General features: G+C 39.9%; 1 protein-coding gene across 1 annotated transcript in view; it reads left to right on the top strand.

Moving 5' to 3' along the window:
- Nucleotides 1-22,266, top strand: part of LOC117830611 (V-type proton ATPase 116 kDa subunit a-like) — a 32,703-nt gene extending 10,437 nt beyond the window's left edge. The window contains exons 17-21 of the mRNA XM_034708825.1: nt 506-613; nt 2,355-2,462; nt 10,335-10,452; nt 11,158-11,329; nt 19,841-22,266. Coding sequence (XP_034564716.1) covers nt 506-613; nt 2,355-2,462; nt 10,335-10,452; nt 11,158-11,329; nt 19,841-19,934 — 600 coding nt within the window. The 3' untranslated portion in view covers nt 19,935-22,266. The remainder of the gene's footprint in view (nt 1-505; nt 614-2,354; nt 2,463-10,334; nt 10,453-11,157; nt 11,330-19,840) is intronic.
- The last annotated feature ends 662 nt before the right edge of the window (nt 22,267-22,928 follow it).

Below are 22,928 nucleotides of genomic sequence, written 5' to 3'. Positions count from 1 at the left end.
GGCTGCTCAGTTCCTTACCCAGCCCTACTTTTCTTATCCAGTGAGACGTTGATTCTAATTTATCATGGATTTGTTTTTGTCATATTATTGGCTAGTACGTTGAGAAAGTATTGACTCTTATCAACATTTAATCAAAGTTTTCATGCTGTTGTTTCTGTTGCCCGGCTCTTATCAGGAGCCTCTTACTGCCTCTCTCTGAGACGGTAACAGAAAGTGAAGAATGTAAAAGTCAGCCAAAGGGAGGACCAACATTTGCTGTAGTTAGTGTTTTGTTCACCTTGTTGCCAGATGAAGTTGAAAGCATAGAAAAGAATGCTCTGCAGCAGTCAGTGTGTTGCCTCGTCTCGCTGATAATCTCATGTATGTAAAGTGTAACAGTCACCATCGATAGGAAAGCAGAAACAGATTTTCTGTTCTGGCAGTCTAGAGGCAGTACTTAGTGTCTTCTGACCACTGCTACACATCACCAACACCGTGTTTAACCTCTCTCTGTTTGAATCTGTAGATGGGGATCCAGGTTTTGTTGGTGCTGATTGCCCTTGCATGTGTTCCCTGTATGCTGGTTGTGAAAACTATGGTGCTTCGGCGTCAGCACCTGTGGAAAAAGCACCTGGTATGTGACTCTGACCCCACCTTTAACCTTACTTCCTCATCTGATGAATAATAATATAACCTTTTCTCTCACTTCTATTCTGCCATTCATTTCAATGCACATTGTACTGTGTAATGTGGTTGGTTGTGTTACCATGAAAAATGCTTAAAGCCAGCCTTACAGACGCTACTATTTTGATGAAAAATGTTCAAGTGATTCAAACTGAGGGCACCGAACATCCTCTAATTTGACCTGATCTCACCCAAAACACACACAGGACACAAGGATATAAACGAAAACAATGCCCGAAGAGTTAGCCTCAAGCGGCAACTGCTAGAATTGAAGCCAATGCGCATGTAGTTCCTAAAGTGTCCACTTGAGGCTGGCTCTGGAAGTACCAGAAACCACATACACACCTATTTAAAAAAGCTGATCTTTACAGCAGAAATAAACATGTTTACAGCCTGGTTCAAAAAACAAGTGTAGTCTGGATAGCTAATTTCTCGATCGGCACTCTGTACGGGGCTGAATTTTTTCATAACGCAGTAATTTTGAAGATATTGAGATTATGAGTTTTCCAATGAGAGGCACAGCTGACTTGATTGACAGGCGGGAACACTAGCTCTTGGCTAGGAGGCTCAAAGCCCGCCTCTTAGCCTTGACAGAAGTTAGGTTGACTTCAGCATATCCAATATGGCTTCGGCCGACGATCGGCTTCAAAACAGCGCTTCAGAAACAGATGGATGACGTCACGGATTGTCTGAAACTTAAAAAATATCACAACAACAATCAAAAGGTAGTGTGAGAGAACTCAATAAGATCGAGCACTGTAGCAGTATTCCATCTTGTTCTCAGTCCCAACTCAAACACCACGGTTTGGTTTTTGGCCGGACGCTTTAAATTACTATTCTGGTCATATTAAATCAGCGATAATAATAAGCGACATCCAGAGAGACTTTCAAAATAAAAGATTATAATAAGAACTCAGGATTGAAAATGCAAAAAGGCAACAAAAAAGGATTGTTTAGCTGATTGGTCCAAAGTGTCTCACATAAGAAGCCTGCAAATGAATGTGATTGGTTATGTAGTTAAATAAATACATGATTTACGTAACACATGCTACGTAAATCATACAGAACTCAAAGCCTGAAGAAGTCTTCTTCTCTTTTTGGTTTCACACAGGCTAAGATCAGCAGACAGCGTTCATATCGGTTTACCTTTAAAGATATCAGCTCATTACTTCATCACAATTTTTGCAAAATGAAATGTACTTGGCATTGATTCCTTTTATTTCACAAACAACACTGACTCTAAATTTTAATCAAGAGGATTCAGGACACTGGAAAAAATTAAAGGTGCAATATTTTTTATTTCATTTTGAGATTTCTAAAAGAAAGAAAAATTTTATAAAAAAATTGACAATTCAGACTTTTTTTCTCAGATTTTTTACTTTTCTCTCAGAATTCAGACTTTAATCCCAGAAATAAAATAATATTGCACCTTAATTTTTTTTGTCTCCAGTGGCCCTTATCCTCCGTAGATTTTGCAACAATCCGCTTAACTTTCCTCGCCCGGTGCCCTCTACTCAAACAATGAAAACATGAAAAAGAAAGCGTCAATCTAAGGCCTGCTTTAAGCTAGACACAGCTCTTGTGGCTTTTGTATCTAGTCCCAGAAGAGGGAAGAAACCCCTGCAGAGAATCTAGAGCAGTCTTTAGAGCAAACAGGCGTGTCCTCATCATCCACTGGACTCACCCAACAGGGCACGCAGAAGTTTGGAGGGGTGCGAGTGGGCAATGGACCCACGGAGGATGAGGCTGGCATCATGGACCACGACCATCTCTCCCAGCATTCAGAGGAAGGAGATGAGGTAAGCCGGCACAGATTGTGATGCGGTGTATGCTTGCACTTTTGACTTTGGCATGTGGACTATTTTCTGCAACCTGTGTTGATGCAATATACTGTTATATTCAACATACTAAGTAAGACTATAAGAGAACAACTGAAAACATATGACCACATTTTAAAGAAATCCCAATGTTCATGTAAAGGTCTCAGATGCAGATTTGAATCTTATTTTATTGAACAATGATCTTTATTTAAAGAATGTGTTTGTTCCACTACAAAAGTGAGGTTAATCTCCCTGCAGTTGCAACTTCAGAAATAAAAATGGACGTGTTTTTGTATCAGTCAGTTTAGCAACACTTAACTCTCTGTAGTGCCTCCGTACCAGAGAGTGTAGTATCGGAAGATATGGGTAATGTGGGCACGGCAGTGTGCAGGGAGAGCGCCAGAGCAGGGCTGGAGAGGAGCAGATAAGAGATGGATTTTCCATTCCAGAAACATAAACAGAGAGGTGGTTTTCATGAGAACCAGAGAGAGGAATTCCTAAAAATACCACCCAGTTTTTTTTCTGTGACTCATAGTTTTGGTGTCTCCCACATAATAAATCTCTCAGTGTTTATGATACGATAACAGAATGCATAACTGTAATGTGATAGGGCCGCTTTATTTCAACATTATGATTTTTCACAAAGACGTAACCTATCAACAGAGATACTGAGTGTGATATTGGGAAATTAATGGGACTATCAAGTGATTATAAGACAACAGACAGAAAATGTTACTGTCCAGGTACATTCACTTACAGTCAAAAGTTTGGACACACCTTCTCATTCAATGTTTTTTATTTATTTTAACTATTTCCAACATTGTAGATTAATACTGAAGACATCAAAACTATGCGGCTACTTTACAGAATCTAAAATATAAAACATATTCTGCTTTGTTTAACACTTTTTTGTTCACTAAATAATTCCATATATGTTCTTTCATAGTTTTGATGTCTTCAGTATTAATCTACAGTGTTTACAATCATTACAATAAATACAAACCCTTGAATGAGAAGGTGTTTCCAAACTTTTGACTGGTACTGTTGATATTTCACTTGGCTTATCGTCACACATGCACTGTCATCAGTGTTTCCTGGCATTGCTGGTGAATACATGTACACTTTTGGGGTTGTTGTTGCAGTGATAGGATCAACTTACCAGGTGTTTAGACTTCTGCATAATCCCAAAACTTAGACCTGAACCCAGCTCTATCCAGCTGTGTTACTTTAGAATAAGGTTTATCTCAATATGATGCTCAGTCTGTGTCGATTGCTTCCAAACAGACCACACATAGGATACCTAACATTATTTGATGTTCAGAAAGTCTGTTGTCCCTAAATTCAGCCACTAACCTTTGACCTTTATTTACCTTTAAGCACGCAGAGGAGGAGCCGGTAAGAAACCGTGTTTGGTATCATCATAGCATGTCTGGATGCTGCCTTGCCCTATCTGTTGTTCGACTTGTATCAAGAGGTGGCTTTATATGTTTGACCTGTGGTGGATCTGTTTCTGAAGTGTCCTCCCTCCATTACGAGGCATGTTGATGTGTGGGATTGTAAAGGTGCGTGTTTGTCTTTGTGAAAGAGAATGGAAAAAAGGTTTAAGTCTCATTTTCAACATATTTTCAAGTGTGAACACTGAAAGTAAAGTGATGTGTGTTTCTTTAAAAGTTTTATTTTTGAATGTTGTTAATTTTAACTTGAAACAAGTGAAGTGTGTTCTTGGCAGAAGCCAGTTTTATGTGCAGCACATGAAACAAACAGAGTTAATGTGGATTTCCATCACATTTTCTACTGACGTGTATCATCATTACCCTCTCTTCTTTTGCAACGTTCTGAGTCCATATAACTATCAGACCGCAAAAGCAAAGTGTGAAAAGTTCCATCTGTTTAATCATTGTGGTCACTTCACATATACGAGACACCGCCTTAGAGAGAACTAAATATCTCCTACTGTCTTATCGTTATAGACTGCAGAGAGCCATTCCCTCAATTTAGTGCCAAATCACAACAAATGTTTTCCTCAGACTCTTTGCAAACAGAGCAGGTCTGGACCGTACTCTGTGTTCTATTATTAACAAAGACCCAACATTAAAACAGGAGAAGATCCAGTCCCATCTTACAGACAGGACTCAGTCTGATCTCATCTTAATCCACCATGAGCAGAGCACTTTGCAGCATTTAGCAAGTTACAGTGGCAAGGACAAACTTCCTTTAACAGGCAGAAACCTCCAGCAGGACCAGACTCATGTTAGACACACATCTGCTGAGACCGTGTTGGAGAGAGGGATAGAGGGAGATGAAGAGAGAGAGAGAGATGATAGTGGTGAGACGGATAGTAGTAGTTGTAGCAGCTGGAGTCTGGCACGTCCACAGCAGCAGAGATCCAGAGGAACCTACGAGACAAGGGAGCTCAGGGACTCCAGAAAGGTCTATGGTTAGTAACTTTAATGGGACAGGGAGAGTTAAAGTAAGAGACAGACTATAAGATCCAGCTCTAACTATAAGCTTTATCAAAAAGGAAAGTTTGAAGCCTACTCTTAAAAGTAGAGAGGGTGTCTGCCTCCCGGACCCTGACTGGTAGATGATTCCAAAGGAGAGGTGCCTGATAACTGAAGGTTCTACCTCCCATACTACTTTTAGAGACTTTAGGTACGATGAGCAGGCCTGCATGTTGAGAGTGTAGTGTTCTAGAGGGACAAACGGGTACTATGAGGTCTTTAAGATATGAAGGTTGATGATGATGATGATGATGAATACCCTTCCTAAACATTAACCAAGATTTAATGTGCAGGTTAAAACATTAACAACTGACAAGATTAAAGCTAGTACAAGTTTAAAGATCCACAAGGACAGTCCAGTTAGACAGTACCTACCTACCTACCTAGCTAGCTAGCTACCTACCTACCTACCTACCTGCCTGCCTACCTACCTACCTACCTACCTACCTACCTACCTAACTACCTACCTACCTACCTACCTACCTAACTAACTACCTGCCTACCTACCTACCTACCTACCTACCTACCGACCTGCCTACCTACCTACCTACCTACCTACCTACCTACCTACCTACCTATCTACCTACCTGCAGTATACCTACCTTCCTTCCTTCCTTCCTTCTCCTACCTTCCATCCTTCCTACCTTCCATCCTTCCTTCCTTCCTTCCTACCTTCCTTCCTACCTTCCTTCTTTCCTTTCTTCCTTTCTTTGCAGTATAACCTACATGTCAAATATTCCAATGAAACAGTCAAGTACTTGAGACAGTCACAGTCTGCCACAGAAAGGTAGCATGTCTCAAACCTGAAGGGTTAGGATTGCAAGAATCTTGCACACTGTCCAACTTGCAAATAAAACATTTTAATGGCCATGTTTCGGTACTAAACTTTCATCTTCAAACATTTTGCAAAGACGGGCAGAACAACTTAAAAGGGTGTGGCTACCAGTCTGCGCCCAATCAGTGTCACGTCATCAGGTGTGAGCAAATCAATGAAGTAGAAAAAGAGACAACCCTTTAACTCATTGAAATAATAACTAAATAAGACAGGCAATCAAGTGAAAAATTGTATATTAAACAATATGAATAAACAAAAACTGAAGTTTATCAATAAATCAAAAGTATAAAGTAGGAACTTAATAACTTATCACCCAACCTAGTGAAGTTAAAGAGCCAAAAACCTTACTCCCCACTACGTCAGGTCAGTTCTAACAGGTAGAAAAGGTCTTAGTGTGCTCTGACTCAAGGACAAATAATCCAATTAGACTCAAATATCCCTGATAGAGAATGATTATCAAGGTCAAACATTTCTAATCAGTCGGCTATGAGTATAAACCAAGGAGAAACCTCCATTCTTAAAATATGAAGCCCATGCAGAAGTGTTATAAACTGCAATTCATCAAGCGTCCACTTGCCTGGTTCAAAAAACTGTTTAGGTCTGGATAGCTCATTTCTCGATCGGCACAGACTGTACAGGGGGTGAATTTTTTTATAACGCAGCAGTTTCAAAGATATTAAGATTACAAGTTTTCCATTATGAGAGGCACAGCTGACTTGATTGACAGGCGGGAACACTGTAGCTGTTGGCTAGGAGGCTCAAAGCCCGCCTCTTTATGTCACACTCGCTCGACAGAAGTTAGGTTCAGTTCAGCATTTCCAATATGGCTGCCGCCGCCGATTGGTTTCAAAACAGCGCTTCAGAAACAGATGGGTGACGTCACGGAGACTACGTCCATTTTTTATACAGTCTATGGTATAGACGTATAAAAAACTAGGTCACTTCAATGTTTTAAATGAACCTGGTCATTAATATGTATACTTTATATTTAACTTGGACTCTCCCCAGATTAAAAAAAAGGTCTGAACTGATTTTTGGTTGAAGACAGATGCATTGAAAACAACAATTTTAACACAAGTCAAAGAAAAACATTTAGAACCAGGTCATCATTAAGTCCTTTTGAAGACAGTGTTTGGAGAGCATGAATCCAAAAGACTTCCCTTTTAGACCTGAAGGGTCACCATCCGGGGTCAGAGACAGAATCTTATTCATTTCTTGTGCAGCACAACATTTCTAATCAGAGACACTGGCCTGTGTATATTTTGCCATTACAGCATGTTAGCCGGTGTTGTTTTCGTTAGCCGCTCCGTCCGAGACCCTTTGAATTGGAACAATAAGTGCTACTTCCATGAACTCTATTTCATGGGTCCAAGGACAAAAGACAAGCGTGGAAAGAGGAAACCAGACCAGTGCCAAGCCAAACCGTACGAGAACAGCAGAGAGCAATAGGCTCCCATGTTTCCCCCTCCCTGCCCATTACACACAGGAAAGGCTAGTTTTGCTTCAGGAAGGAGAGGACGGAGGAACGCTGTTGACTTTACAATACACAAACATGTTGCTGCTGTGTGATCCTGCAGGGGAAGAAGAAGAAACGGACTACCCAGACGCTTTACCCTTTGTTGTCTGTCCGATCTGAGCTGCATGCTTAGGCAGGGGTCAAAGGTCAAAGGAGACACTGATTAAGATTATGGAAGCTTCGTTACATGTAATTTCCACTGTGCGTGTCATTCTGACACCTCCATTGTTATTGCTGGCCACATTGTGAATAGCAGAGCTGGGTGATAAGCATCTCCCAGTGCTAGAGAGAAAGGGTTTGTTTTACACGCCTCACTTGATAAGCTATGATGATTCATGCAAGAATTATGTCAACTTTATTTTGATTTTATTTAAACAAACTTTACAAAACGAAACAAACAGATATTTTAGTGATTTGTGGAGGTATTGTTCAATCATCTTACATGCCAGAGTCGTCATATCTGTCATAATTCAGCCACTAAAAGGTGTCACTGGGACACATTTATAAACATGCATGTCCAGGTATATACATATATACATACTAAGGATGCAAATTAAGTATTTTCCATGATTGATCTTTGGAAATGTTAACGATCAATTATTAATTAAAGCTGGGGTTGGTAGTCTCGGAAAACCAGCATGAATTTGAATGTAGCTTTTCCTCATGACTCCGTCTAACCCCTCCCCTCCTCCCTCAGAGCTCCTCCAAAACGACGCCCCCCCGCTCACATGCACGAGCGCCGCTGATTCTCGACCATATGATCGTGACTGATTCAAAACCGGTCCTCACCAAAACATTATCATAGTGAAAGTTAAAAACACAAACAAACATGGCTGCTGTTAGTACTCACAACTATCATGCTAGCATTATCCAGTTGTACTGGTGACACGATATCAGCAGAAAAGTTATAACACATATATAATACTGTAACAGCTCTACTGTTTGTTAAACGTGTTCAGTGTAGATGTTCTTAATTCCTACAGTGTTGACGGTCAGTGAAGGCATCAGGAGAGGTGTAGAGAGTGTGAGTGGGAGAGAGGAGAGGAGAAGTTCTTCATTCATTCAAACATTGATTGTTGTTTTGTTGGTTGTCGTGATCATGGCCGACAGTGACCGGTTATTAAAACTCAACGTGTTCACGAATCGGCTCGTCATCACTACAGCGTCCGGACGGACGCTACAATAAATATATATTTTCTGTAGGACTTACTGAACGTCATTAATTATTCTGCTTGTTGGTGAGAGCTTTTAGACTCTGATCCGGACTACAGTCCTGAGTAAAGCACCTCATCAGGTCAGAGGGGACAGGCCCGAGGACGAGCGAGAGGGGCAGTCAATAGAGTCAGGGGAAGTAGAGGCAGGAGACGGGGACTCGGAGGAGTGCACGCCGGGGAAATGTACACGCAGGAGGAGGGCTGGACGGGATATGATTGGTTTAAAATTTGGGGAGCCAAAAAACAGTGATTGGTTGGTGTTTTCCCAGGCTTACTCTGGCTGTAGATAGCAGTTTTTTTTCACTCCTTTTTAGGAACACATCATGTAATGATTGCCATCAGGACATAAAGATCATTTTAACCAGTATGACAAAAAGTGTATCTAAATCTGATTACCAACCCCAGCTTTAATCATTAAAAAAATATAAACGTTTTCCGTCAAAAATAATGCCAAATGCGTTTTCTCCCCTAAATCAAATTTTCCTTCACAACACAATGTATATAACTAACCGTGTTGAATATCTACGGATCGTATTGAGGTGTTCAAAATGTTAAACACGCTGAATATCAACATGTGGAGCAGGCTCATGATCTCTGCAGACATACAGTCATAAAAGTGAAGACTCAGACTTCAACAAGGGAACTGAACAGAAACATATTTCAGACTCACAGTGTCCAGTTTTCTGTCTACTCACTCTTATTGACAAAAATAATCATGTGAACGTGGTCAGGTGTCAGCCGGGAGCGCAACCGGGTCACAATCAGTCCGGCGGCAGAGAAAAGAAGCGCTCGTGGAGACCTGTCACTCAGCCGCAGCCCCCAGCTGAGCATCTCCGCTGTGAGCAACACCTTCAGTCAGCTGATTCACATCCAAACATGCTTTAAACTTAAAACACCTCCCTGATAGCTGAACCAAATATGAGACCACATGATGTTTGTTCAACGTGATAGAAAATCGAAACAAAATAGTGTGTTCTTTCGTGAGTAAGTTCTTAACAATCAATTAATCCATACTTGATTAATTGCTGACATCCCTAATACATACATATGTCCCCTATACTCTGCAGAGGCAGCTTCAGAGTCAGAGCTGCAGCAGGGGTCCAGCTGCACCAGTTCTGACATCTCTGGGTTTCCCTGAGCCTGTATTAAAGTGCAGGGCTGTCAATATGTTACTCAACAACTCAAAGTACAAACTAATCGCTCCTTAAAGCGGCAGAGTAGGCCATTTTAAAACAGTTTGTTAGTAGCTGCAGCCTTTTCCCAACTACGAGCACTGCACTGCACCTGAGCGAGGCTGTGTTGGTTATTTTGGAGCATAGCGATCGCTCTGGAGGTAGCCATTACGTTTTCAGATGGTTCATTCGTCCCTTTCTTGTAAAGATCTTCTGTCGCAACTTCAGAAATTGAAACAATTTCACCAAAAATGTCAGGTCAAAGGTCAGCTCTATTTTTGTCCTGGAAATATTCACCCCTGACCTTTTAGTACCATCTCATTCATAACACCATGATATCTCAGAAACACCTGGAGGGAACTCTTGGACTCCAGGATTAACTGTTAAGCTCGCGAGGCAGTAAATCTAGTATTCATCATGTGGGTATTTGCTGAACCTGATTCCTCTGTGCACCTAAGTAAAAACATCATGCAGAGCCATAACAGCAGCGTGTCAGGACGTTGGAGCCTTTCCTTTCAGTCCTGATTATCACAGTGCTCCTGTTTGTAAACAAAACCAGGATATGTTAGGTAACCCTGCTGTGTGAACTCACCATCTCGTCTTTCCACAACAGTTTGACTTTGGTGACGTTGCTGTGATCCAGGCCATTCACACCATAGAGTACTGTCTGGGATGTATCTCTAACACAGCCTCCTACCTGCGCTTGTGGGCCCTCAGCTTGGCTCATGCACGTGAGTAAAAGTGTGCAGACACACACTCAGAGCAAAGTTAAACAACACCTGTTCTGCTACAGAAACAACCTTTATGTGTCCGACTTTACTATATAGGGGCCATTCTACAGATTGGGTCAAAGTCAGGATTCAGGTTGTCCTGAAACAAATGTGTTATTTCATCAAAACGTTTTATATTATAGGAAATACACCCTGATCAAAGCTTTATGGGTGTGGCAAAAATCACTCTCAGGCTATGGACTGAACCCTGTTTCGGTAGTGACATGAAATTAAGGGACACCATTTTTAACATATATCTTCAATATTAAAAAAAAAAAACATTTGTTTTTTCTTAGTTCATTTTAAAATGTTTCAACAAGATCTTTTACAAATCTACAATGAAAAAAATCCCCAAATCATATAAGTCAAATTTTTATGAATTGAAATTTAAGGGTTTGGGTTGGGAACAGATACCTTCCATTTTAAAGTACCATATAAATGTTTATTTAATAAATAGTTGCTTAAATTTAACTGATTTATAATTTTTGGATTCAATAGATAATTGCAGGATCTTGACAAACATGTAAAATTTGCATGAATAAATCCATTTTACACTTGTTTTTTGGTGGTGGGACAACAGTTTGCACCAATTCAGTAGAATGGCCCACACACATGTGTACTGTAGTGTAACCTCGTAATCATCATGGTTTTTGGGTTTGTGTGCAGAGCTGTCAGAAGTTCTCTGGACCATGGTGATGCACCTGGGTCTGTCTTCAAGGAGTGGGGGCGGGTTCTTCGGCCTGTCGATCATCTTCTCAGCCTTCGCCACCCTTACTGTTGCCATCCTGCTCGTCATGGAGGGGCTGTCGGCTTTCCTGCATGCCCTGCGTCTGCACTGGTAAACGACACAAAGACACTCACACACATATAAATACAACGTGAGGATAAAGCACCAACACACACTCAGCACACATGTTTACTACCAAATTGACATGTGATGTGTGGGTTTACTCATAGACATGGCTACACAATGAATCCCACATTGAGAGAAAGCATGCACCCACTGAACAGCCATCCTTCAACCAAAGTTGCAGCTCCACACGCTCATGAGTTTCTCGTAACGGACACAAAGTGTTTGACCAAACTGTCAGAGTACAGGACTCCAGATAACCTCGCACCCTCCAGCGCCATCGCCTCCTAGCACCACCTCCACGTTGCTGATCCATTCTGCACTGATGTAAACTCCACTGAAACACAGGGAAGTCAATCATTGTGGGATATACAAGCTGTTACCCAGGGTAGAGAAAGCATGGATGATCAAAAGCACACTGTAATGATACAGGCATGTAGTAATTAGTGTGCACTGTACATATCGTTGGAAGATAATCACAATGTTTTGAGATGTGGATTCAGAGCGAGTACTTCAGATAAGTATGAGGAGGAGGTGATGGTGAGGGTAATGATGATTAATGTTAACTTCCCCTAGAGGGAAACATCCCCTTCAGCATCTAAACACTCATGCTTTTACACAAAGGGCATTCCTTACATATAAAGCAGGTCCCTTTGTTCTCTCGTTTTGTATTTACCAACCTAACACTATATGCATCCTGAACAAAATCTGAGTGTAGTGGCATGCAGGAATGTCTTAAAACAGGCAGAAATATCAAACAGAGCAAGTAAACAAGGTGAAAGAGCCAAAGAGAGAGAGAGAGAGGGGGTGACATGAAGAGAGAAAAATAACCACAGGAGCCAACGAGAGGAGAGGGCACACAAACTTCAGTTCATTGGTCCATTAAAGCTGGGGTTTGTAGTCAGATTTAGATACACTTTTTGTGATACTGCCTGCCTCCTGCGCATACATTTCCCCGGCGTGTACTCCCCTTCCCTTGACTCTGCCTCTGCTACCCATGCCTCTATTTACTGGCCCTCTCGCTCAACCTTGGGCCTGTCCCCTGTGACCCGATGAGATGCTTTGTTCAGGACTGTAGTCCGGATCAGAGTCTAACTCCCACCACGGGGGCTCTGACAAGCAAAATAATTAATGACATTCAGTAAGTCCTACAGATAATGTATATGTATTGTAGTTTCTGTCCGGACGCTGTAGGGACGACGAGCCGATTCGTGAACACGTTGAGCCTAAAGTATAAGTGATGCTAAAGAAGCAGTTTATCTATCAGCTTGGTCATTGTTTACTTCCGCTTTCCGAAACTGGAAATCCAGCGACGCCTGACCCAGCATCCTGCAGACCAGATCCAACAGAACAGTCAGACTACAGACTACCTTCAAATACAGTATGCAGGACAGAGTGCATACTGTATTCATAGGTAGTATGTAGCAGGTGGTTTCGAAAACAGCCCCTGCCTCCCATGGGAAAATCTTCATTATTCTCCTGCCTGATCTGGCATCAGGACAGGACAGGTTAGCTTAGCTTGAATACTGGAAGCAGGGGAAAGCAGCTCGCACAGCTGTATCCAACATGAAAAAACACACTGACACATTCCTTCAGTGCAGCATCTCTTAATATGATACAGGCCACCAGGTTATCAAGAAATACTTCAATCATGTTACTCTTACTTGAACCACCAAGAGCGGTATTTATAGCTCTGATGTATTTATTAATTAGACGAAGGAGCGTTGTCACATGTATGTTTTTCTAAACAGGAAGTAGCTTCACAACAACTGTGAAGAATTCTGAACATTTCTTTAACACATCCATTGATTTAGTTTTCTTTACTCTTACTGATCTCGTGTTAAACTAAGGCTTGAGTAAACAGAGAGAGAGGGAGTGTGTTTTCACGAGGACAGAGGTATGGTGTCCTCTCTTCACTGCTGCTCTCTGTTTTAAGTAGTTTTAAGGACAAGCTGTCCACATGTCTGTCCTCAGTCTGCCTGTTCTCCTGTTGAAGTGATAGGACCACCTTTCAAATATGAGCCCAGCTGTTTTTTATCCGGACCGCGTTGTTCTTCAAAGGAACTTACAGTATGTGTTGTGTAGTCCCTCCTCTCTGCAGTGGGCTGGCTGTATGTTCCAGGCACGAGGTCGTGTTGTACTAAGCTGTAATGCAGTGCAGACTACCATGGAAGAAACTGTGATCGGCTGGGTGGATCCAGAGACTGTTTTGATACAGGCAGACTAGAAAGAGCAAGACTGAGGAGCTAAAGATAGACTCTCTTTGTTTGCATATCAGCAGAATCTTTATGATGGATCAAGTTAGGTTACTTAATTCAGACGAGTAGAAACATCAAGAAGAGCTATTATGGAAAAAATACCCTTTGGGAAGTGATCCATAGAAGTTTCCCTTTTGCTCATAAACTGATTCATATGTTGAAAGATGGTTCATGCATCATCTCAAGTGACAATGTGTGGACAAAAATGTAGACTAGTTGTACTTAAATTCATTCAGCCATATGTTTATCACTCTGGCTTTTGGACAAACGAGTACTCAAGTCTAATCCTTTTATTTTAATTCCACATGTAGGTTCTGGAGCCTGACCAATAAGGGTGCTTGAGACTGAGAGCAGTTTTGATTTTAGAGGACAGATGTCACAGAAGTGTGTAATAGAGTGAACTTTTGGAATCATGTTTTGCAAACAGATTCTTTGCCAAAGATATTACAGACCCACAGCCAGGCATGTGTGTTTTTGGAGCGCGATGGAGACCTGTGGTTTGGATATAAAACACCATTAAACCCTTTTAAAATTGGCACCCTTAAATTCTTAAATTACATTTTTGGTATGTAAGGTAATGAAATGTCTTTAATAGTCTTTGCATTCACAAACTGCAGACGAGAGGGTGGAGGGAGGGACGATTAGAAAATCAAGATGGAAAATGCAAGGAACAGTGGGCTGGGGTAAACAATGATTATGAGGTGACCTTCAAAGTATACAAGAGAGTGTTAACCTTTGGATATAGTATGTTTAATTATGCTGCACATGATTTAGTCAGTCTTAATTAGTCTTCATTTATTTTGTTCAGGTTTTAAAAGGTCTAAAAAGTTTACACTTTAAAAGTGAGCAGCAACTCGCCTAGCATTCTACATTGAACCCATTTATTGTTTCCTAAACAAGATACTATCCTAATCTTAGGATTTCATATTGATATTTAAATTCCATTTGATCCACTTGAGTCCAGGGTGTACCCTGCCTTGCACCCAGTACAGTCCCATCTTACAGACAGAGCACTTTGCAGCATTTAGCAAGTTACAGTTGCAAGGACAAAGTTCCTTTAATAGGCAGAAACCTCCAGCAGGACCAGACTCATGTTAGACACACATCTGCTGAGACCATGTTGGAGAGACGGATAGAGGGAGATGAAGAGAGAGAGATGATAGTGGTGAGATGGATAGTAGTAGTTGTAGCAGCTGGAGTCTGGCACGTCCACAGCAGCAGAGATCCAGAGGAACCTACGAGACAAGGGAGCTCAGGGACTCCAGAAAGGTCTATGGTTAGTAACTTTAATGGGACAGGGAGACTTAAAGTAAGAGTAAGGCAGACAGAGGAGAGAGAGGGAAAGACAGGATCCCAGTTTGTCAGTCTAAGTCTATAGCAGCATAACTAAGAGCTGGTCCAAGCCTGATCCAGCTCTAACTCTAAGCTTTATCAAAAAGGAAAGTTTGAAGCCTACTCTTAAAAGTAGAGAGGGTGTCTGCCTCCCGGACCCTGACTGGTAGATGATTCCAAAGGAGAGGGGCCTGATAACTGAAGGTTCTACCTCCCATACTACTTTTAGAGACTTTAAGTATGTTGAGCAGGCCTGCATGTTGGGAGTGTAGTGTTCTAGAGGGGTATAACGATAAGACATGTAAGAAAAGCATTTAAAACCACAGGTCTCTTGAAACTCTGAATTTGATATCTTATTATAGAACAAGTGTTTGTTGGCCTGAGGTTTTAATGTGAAGCACTCAGAGTGGAGGTTTTCGCTACAGCAGCTCTCCTGCTCAGTCATGTGTGTGAGTACAGACTGAAGTACTTAAATGATGCAGCAGCAGCGTGACGGCTCAACAGCTCTCTGCTAAGGTTAAAAAGAGTAGTGGAGTATTTTCACAGAGGAGAGTGAATGGGAACGTTCAAAGTAACTGCAGTTAATCTTAACCTGCTGCTCTCCTGTCCACTCTTCACACACACATGCTGATGAGTTATCTGCACTCACAATCACACACACACCGGAGTAAGTGGAGTGTAGCGTGTGCTAGGTACGAGCCTTTTTTCCACCTCCACAGCTGTGTGGAGAAACACATGATGAGAGGATCTCTCTCCTCTCTTTAAGCGCTGCCCTCTCACAGCTCGGCAGGCCAAATATTTGCCACGGCTGGGAGACATTCCTGGGCACTCCCCGAGCTCGCTGAGGCCAGGAACCAGCAGGAAGTGAGAATCTGCTCTCATTGTTTTCCTCCTAAATGAAGACATCAGAGGTTGTCAGCATCCTAACTGTGGATGCAAGTGCATATAGTGTGTTCAGGATAAAAGAGTAGATGAATGAAAGGATGAAGAGGAATGTTTGTCTTGTGTCCTGATCCTGGTTTTCATTCACTCCTAGTGTAACGTGATATTTAAGTAAAGAAGATTTAGAAACATTTGCTTGTTTTAAGATTAGTTTGCCCTTCCTTTCAACTTTAAGATCTGAGCCAGTTTTTAAACCTGCCGTTAATGTGAAGTGTTAGTTGTTTTTTGGGTCCTTCAGATCACTCTTACATTTAAAGACACCCCTTCATTTGAATACTTCCAGATCAATCTGTGGAAAAAAGAACTTCAGGTTCTTTTTAAAAAGTGCTTTGTTTACATGTTCTTCCTCTGACGTGATCCAAACCATCAGGCATCCTTGGTTTATTTTTCTAAAACTGATGAACTTCAGTACATACTTCTTGGAAAAGCTCATTTTCAGTTCATAATGTATATATCACTTTTCCTGAACAAGCAGGCGGCAATCGGTATCAGAGGGGAGATGAGGGGAGGTGTCAGATACCGGCCGGTCTGACTCTCAGCAGCCATATTTGGTCACAAAGCACTCTGAGCTTGTACAGACTGTTAGAGTATTGGTCTTAAACATCCCATCCACTGACTCTCATGGTTCATTTCTACACACTCGTGTCGCCTCTCTGTATCGTGGAACCTGAGAATCAAGATATTGTATAAATCAATAAACATTTTAACATGTAACACATCATAAAACTGTGTTTCTATCCACCTGTTAGGGCTGGGCAGCTCTGGAGTGAGGCCCATCTCAATAATATGTCAACAATTTATGAATTAAAGATACATGTGCATGTAGAAATGATGCCATATGATTCATACTAATCCATCCAATCCACTTGATTTACAGAGCATTTCAAAAATTTAAATTAAATAAATGTATCACACTGAAGTTAAATAAGTGAAAACACACAGAAACATTAAACACTGTAAAATTAATAAATGGATAAATAAATAAATATATGAATTAAATAAAAAATGAGTACATGATAAAACACAGAAACATAAAACACTGTAAAATAAATGAATAAATAAGGAAAATAAACAAATAATAAATTAATGAATAATATGATAAAACAGAGAAACGTAAAACACTAAAAATAAATAAATAAATAAATAAATAAAATAATCATGATAAAGCACACAGAACCTTAAAAAAAATATAAAAAAATAAATGAATAAATACACAAATAAACAAACAAATAAGTATATGAATAAATAGATAAATAGATATATAAATAAATGAGATCATCATGATAAAACAAACAGAAACATAAAACACAAAAATAAATGAATAAATAAGTACATAAATACATGAATAATAAATAAGATAATCATGATAAAACACACAACACTGTAAAATAAATAAATGGATAAAATAATAATTATAATAAAACGTGTAAGACAATGATTATAATAATTCAAGACACATAAAAACGCTGTAACAAATTGAAATAAAATCAAATTAAAGAACAGACAGAAACAGGGACCACACAACTCTCATGCTGGGTTAAAAACAGAGGAGTAAATATGAGTTTTAAGATCTCAGTCACGATCTGACTTAACACAACACATGTGATTCAATGTAATATAATATGATTTGATGATTTAAAGGGATAATGCTGTGCAAATCAACAATGAGGACGTTTCATAGTTAACTTTAGACAAACTTGAACAATGAAGTGTGAAATAAAAACTGTGTTCAACACCCTGTCAACATCAGGCAGGCCTATAATGAGCAATAGAATGTGAATGAACCTTTCACAAAGAGGTCTTTAGACGGCTACAGCATCAGTTCTTGTCTTTGAACGAGCGGCGTTGTTAACCAGCGTGGCATGACAACAAAACTTCAGTAGTCTACTTTGCTCTCCTCTCTTGGGGCGTATAGTATTCGATAAATCTGATGCTCTGGCAGACACCTCCGCTTCAGGTCAGCTCAGGTTAATCACAGCACATGTGTACTGAAGAGCAACAAGGCATATTATGCAAATTACATCTGACTTGTCAAGTTCCCGTCTCTCCTGTAAAACCTGAAGTCCTCTCAAACTTCAGGTTTCAGGGTCACATGAGGCGCTTCAGCCTCGTTTAGCCTCTGTCATGTTTGTTTTGCACGACTCCTGCGCTATTCTTCAATCCGATAAAATACGTCAAACTCAGCCCATCATGCATTGGGTCGTCACATGTCTAAAAGCGCTCCCGTAGGTCATTCATCCAATCAGCACTGATTTATAACCGATCCATAATTTGCTGTGCAGATACATCTCTTATCATTGCTGTGCAGTAATTCTGTAACTATTGTTATTTCCTTGCAGTGCTCACTCTGCATCATTCACTGCAGATCGTCATGGTACATACTGTGCGTGTTTAGCAACCTTTTGACATTTTCCCTGTGCAATAACTGAAATATGCACAAGCAGGAAGGGTGCAGAGTGTATATATTTGTCATATTAGATTTTATTGTTATTTTATGCTTATTTTACCTTTAAATATTCTGTTTTAATTTGTAAGGATGTTGTCGTTTTCCCCTGTCTCTTGCTGTAATCTACTGTAACAATTTTAAGTATATCTTATCTTAAATAAGTATAAATACATAGATCATGTGATGTTGAATTAATCAGATTTTACTGATGCAGACATTTGATTACCGATGCTTCTCTATTTCATTTCCAAAATTGCAGCCATGCACAGTTTCACAGTCGATATCAATCAATCAATCAGACTTTATTTGTAACACATTTTTCATACGATGATATTGTTACACAAAGTTCTGTACATTAAAATAATAATGGTAGTAATAAAATAAAAAGCCACCCACAATCCATATGCAAGGTTAAGAACATGTTATTAAAAAAGAATAATAATAATAATGAATTAAATAGAAATAGAATGAAAATGAAATGAAATTAAGATAGAATAGAGAATTAAATCAAATCAAATCAAATTAAATTAAATTAAATTAAATTAAATTAAATTAAATTAATAAAAAAAGGTTGCTGAGGAAACACAATGACATTATAATGAGGAAAAACTGGAGCTAATATATATATATATATATATATATATATATATATATATATATATATATATATATATGTTAAAACTCAAGATAGGAAATGAAACATACCAAAAAAAAAAAAATTAATAGGATAAAAAAAACTAAAATATGAAACCAATAAAATAAACTAAGATGATACACTACAAGTAAATAATAATCCACAATAAATAAAAAATAAATACAAATTTTAAAAAATAACTGAATAAATAATATATATGTGTCTATAATAATTTTAAAATAAGACAGACAGATGTGAGTTGGATTATTTCCCATCACTACCCCCTCTGTATGACCATGTTAAAGCAACATTTCAAACAATACATACATTATATTCAAAAACTTGTATTTTGATCATTTCTCTTATTATCAGATTAATATCAACACCAATGTTTGAAAACTCTCAGTGACTAGTTTTATAGCCACACATACTTTAATCTCCTTGTACTTTTTAGACAGATGTAAATAAGTCATCAATAAGAGGGTCTAATAAATCATCTCTGCTGGTATATAAATATATAAGTGGCTCCTTGCTGTTGTGGTAAAGGTCAGAGTGTTCAGATCTGTTAATAAGTCTCTGAAATCCTTCATGTTCTCTGAGCAGAGAGCTCCCCTGTTGTGTGGGAGGATGTGACTTTGACTTACTTTATTGGAATGTGCCCTGCCTTAAAAACAATGCAGCCAAAAGATGTTATCAACTCGGGTTTGTTTCAGCCTGACAGATATTAGATCCATGTGATACTGCAGATCAGCCTTTACTTCTCTGCATAACAGTTTGTTTTTAGAGAATCATTCTAGAGAAGTCCTCCTCCCTTCACCCCGATGGAGAGATCACCTGTGTGATCACTGTGATGTACTCATGTCTGTCTTCTTGTCGTCCTTCTTCAGGGTGGAGTTCCAGAACAAGTTCTACTGCGGCCAGGGATTCAAGTTCGTCCCGTTCTCCTTCGAGAGCATCCTGGACGGACGATTTGACGAGTGATCCCACCTCAGCCCTGAGCTCTCCCCTCTCCTCGGTGTTGTGTGTGTTTGTGTGTGTGCATGAGCCAAGTGCAGCCCTCTCGCGCCCTCTAGTGGTCATTTGTGAAACTTTTGTGTGTGAGCTATACTGTAGTCCTTGTAGAGGGTTTTTCCACCTCACATGTGCCAAGCTGTACTCATACTGGAGCTTCTATTGCTGTGGCACAGTACCACCACTGTGCTGGACTGGGTTTATTTACATCTCCTCTGCCAGCTTTCCCTCTCACATATCCATCACTCTGTGGTCATTGGAGATGTATCGAGGTGGAAACTAGAAGAAGACAAGCTGCCCTGATGGTGCCGGCATCGTGATTGTTAAACCACTGCAACAAATCAGCCGTCTGGTCCGTACGCATAAATCATGAACTTAAACATATCCTCAACTTACCACAACCACACTACTAGTGATATAGAGACCGTCTGGAAGGGTTCCTCAGCTTGACTTCATGGGGAAACTCTTTTTTTTTTTTTACTGTTTATTTTTATTTTTCACAGCTTGACACTCAGTTTCTGCATTATTTATCAACTATATAATAAAAAATAAAAAATGATAAATAAATAAATAAAATAAAATAAATATTTCTATATAAATTAAATACATATGCAAAATTATATATATATAATAATAATACAAATAAAGGGTAAAAATAAGAATAAAACATAACTTAAAGACAGGCATTTCAGGCAGGGGTCAGGGCCACCCGTATAACCACGCTCTATGCCGAGTTCGTTGGGGAAACTTATTTGTTTCTTGCTAGAACCTTTTGTTGAAGTTTCACCTGCAACTTGTTCAAAGTGTACGGTTATTTCTGGAACCATTTGCTCAAGGTTTCAACCAAAACTCACTATAAGAGGTTCTACTGAGAACCGTACGAGGGGAGTTAACATCCCAAAAGTTTGATCTCAAGCCAACATGGGCTAACACAGAGGAAGTCCTTCCAGGAACGCTTACATATTCCAAAGGTTTCCACTATCGGCTGTATATGAACATGGGCAAGTGCCCCCATCTCCTCCCAAAGTACCGCTGCAATGGGTGAATATCAAAGTCTCAGTCCAGGTCTTCGTTATTGTCAAAACCTGCAGTATGCACCAGACGTATAGAGGATTGATATTGCGTTTCTCTCTCAGACCGAAGCAACTACAACAACAGATAAACAGAGAAAATACACACAAGACGAAGAAAAGGGATTTTTAAAAAAGAGGAGCAAGAAAAAGATAAGCCAAAGTTCAAAGAAATAAGACAATAAATAAAATAGAATACAGTAGGTTTAAAATACATCACATATTGCACCAATTTTTTTGCAGCCACGGCAAGCGCAGAAAGAAACCCTCACCCAAAAATAGAAGTTCTAGGTAGAACCTCAGCCCTTACAAGAGAAGAGTGTTAGCATGCTGGGCTAACTAGCATATTACGGTAACATGGTTTTGCTTCTAAGGTTAAAGGGCGCATCAATTACCATCTAGCTAGCTAACAAAGCTACGCCAAGATGTCCGCTGTTATCTGCCTCAGCTTGACAATTAGTCGTAAATTGACCGTTGTCACACACATCTTACCTGTGTGGTTTGGTACAGTTTGGTACAGTTTGGTACAGTGTGGACGTAGAAAACCCTTAAAAGATTTATCAGGCTCATGATAAACACTGTCAGAGTAACTTTCATCTCTCCTGTAGAATCAGAATCAATAAACAGCCATCCCTAAGATCTCAGTGTTTATTCGGAGCTGTGGGAGTCTCTGCAGGTCCACTTCATGTAGGTGTTGTTGTAAACCCAGGATCTAACAGATATGACTCTCAGTGTTTGGACTTTATGCGCTCAGAAATCCTCTTCATTCAAATTCAAACAGCTTGTAGAATGAAGGGGTTAAATGTATTGATTAGTGATAATCTGACAGTGTTATATGGAGCAGAGATCAGAGCTGCTCTGTGGAGAGGTGCCTCAGTAGGTCACAGCTCCCCGATGATGAGATGTTTCTCTGTGCTGTACCGTGTCCCCTCCGTGCTCTCTCTGTGTGAACTGTGGTCGTGAACCCGTTAAAGAACTGACTCCTTGAATATCTAAGATGTGTTCAAACACTCCAGTTTGTGACACACGTCTCATTCAACATATCAGAGCTTTACTCCTGAAATAAATGTGCAATATCTTCAACAATCAGCACACAGCAGCATCAGGATTAAGAAATGTTGGGGATTCTGAAAGGAGTGTTGCGTCAGTTCACATAAATCTGCACAGCTGATGGTGGTCAGTGACTGGTGATGTGTTTGTGATCAAAGACAGAAAATAAAACCATGACATTATCTTGTGTCCTGTGTTTTGTACATTTATTTTTGTCTTGCACCTCTCTGGGAAAGCAGGTCAGAGGTCATCTTTGTATATACAAGCATCGCACTCATACAATGGAGATTATTACATTGATTTATTACAAACATAAAGTAGTTTTGATAAACACTGAGTTCAAATGAAGTGAGAAACTTCAAAGTCTCCACTCTCTGTGCGTCTTCAGTGTTTTCTTGCACCGTAGCGGTGAGGGGATTCTTATTAACCCTTTCATGCATAGTGGTAACTACAGTGGACAGCTATTGGTTTTGATGGTAAAATTGCACATCAGTCACTCCAGTGGCCACTAGTGCATCATTCTATACAATGTCACCTAATGAGCAGCCACTCTGTGCATTTTTTACCCTCCAATCCAAGATAACCGACAGCCAGTCAGAAATGCCAAGTTCCGTCTGAATATTCGTTCAATCCTCCTATTTTAGAGGAGCCTTGCAGGTAAAAAAAAAATATTGTAGCATCAAGTACAATCTTAGGAGTCATATTATTCTTTAATTTTCACAGTATTTATTTTAGATTAGTAGGAAATTCTGATTAATCATCTGTCCACTGAAGTGGACATCATGCATCACTGACTATATTTCAACTCCAATTTGTTCCATTACTGTGACTGATGCTCTTCAAA

This window comes from Notolabrus celidotus, chromosome 18 (assembly GCF_009762535.1).
Source record: "Notolabrus celidotus isolate fNotCel1 chromosome 18, fNotCel1.pri, whole genome shotgun sequence".
In the NCBI taxonomy this organism is placed as follows: domain Eukaryota; kingdom Metazoa; phylum Chordata; class Actinopteri; order Labriformes; family Labridae; genus Notolabrus; species Notolabrus celidotus.
This window is presented reverse-complemented; position numbering and strand designations above follow the sequence as displayed.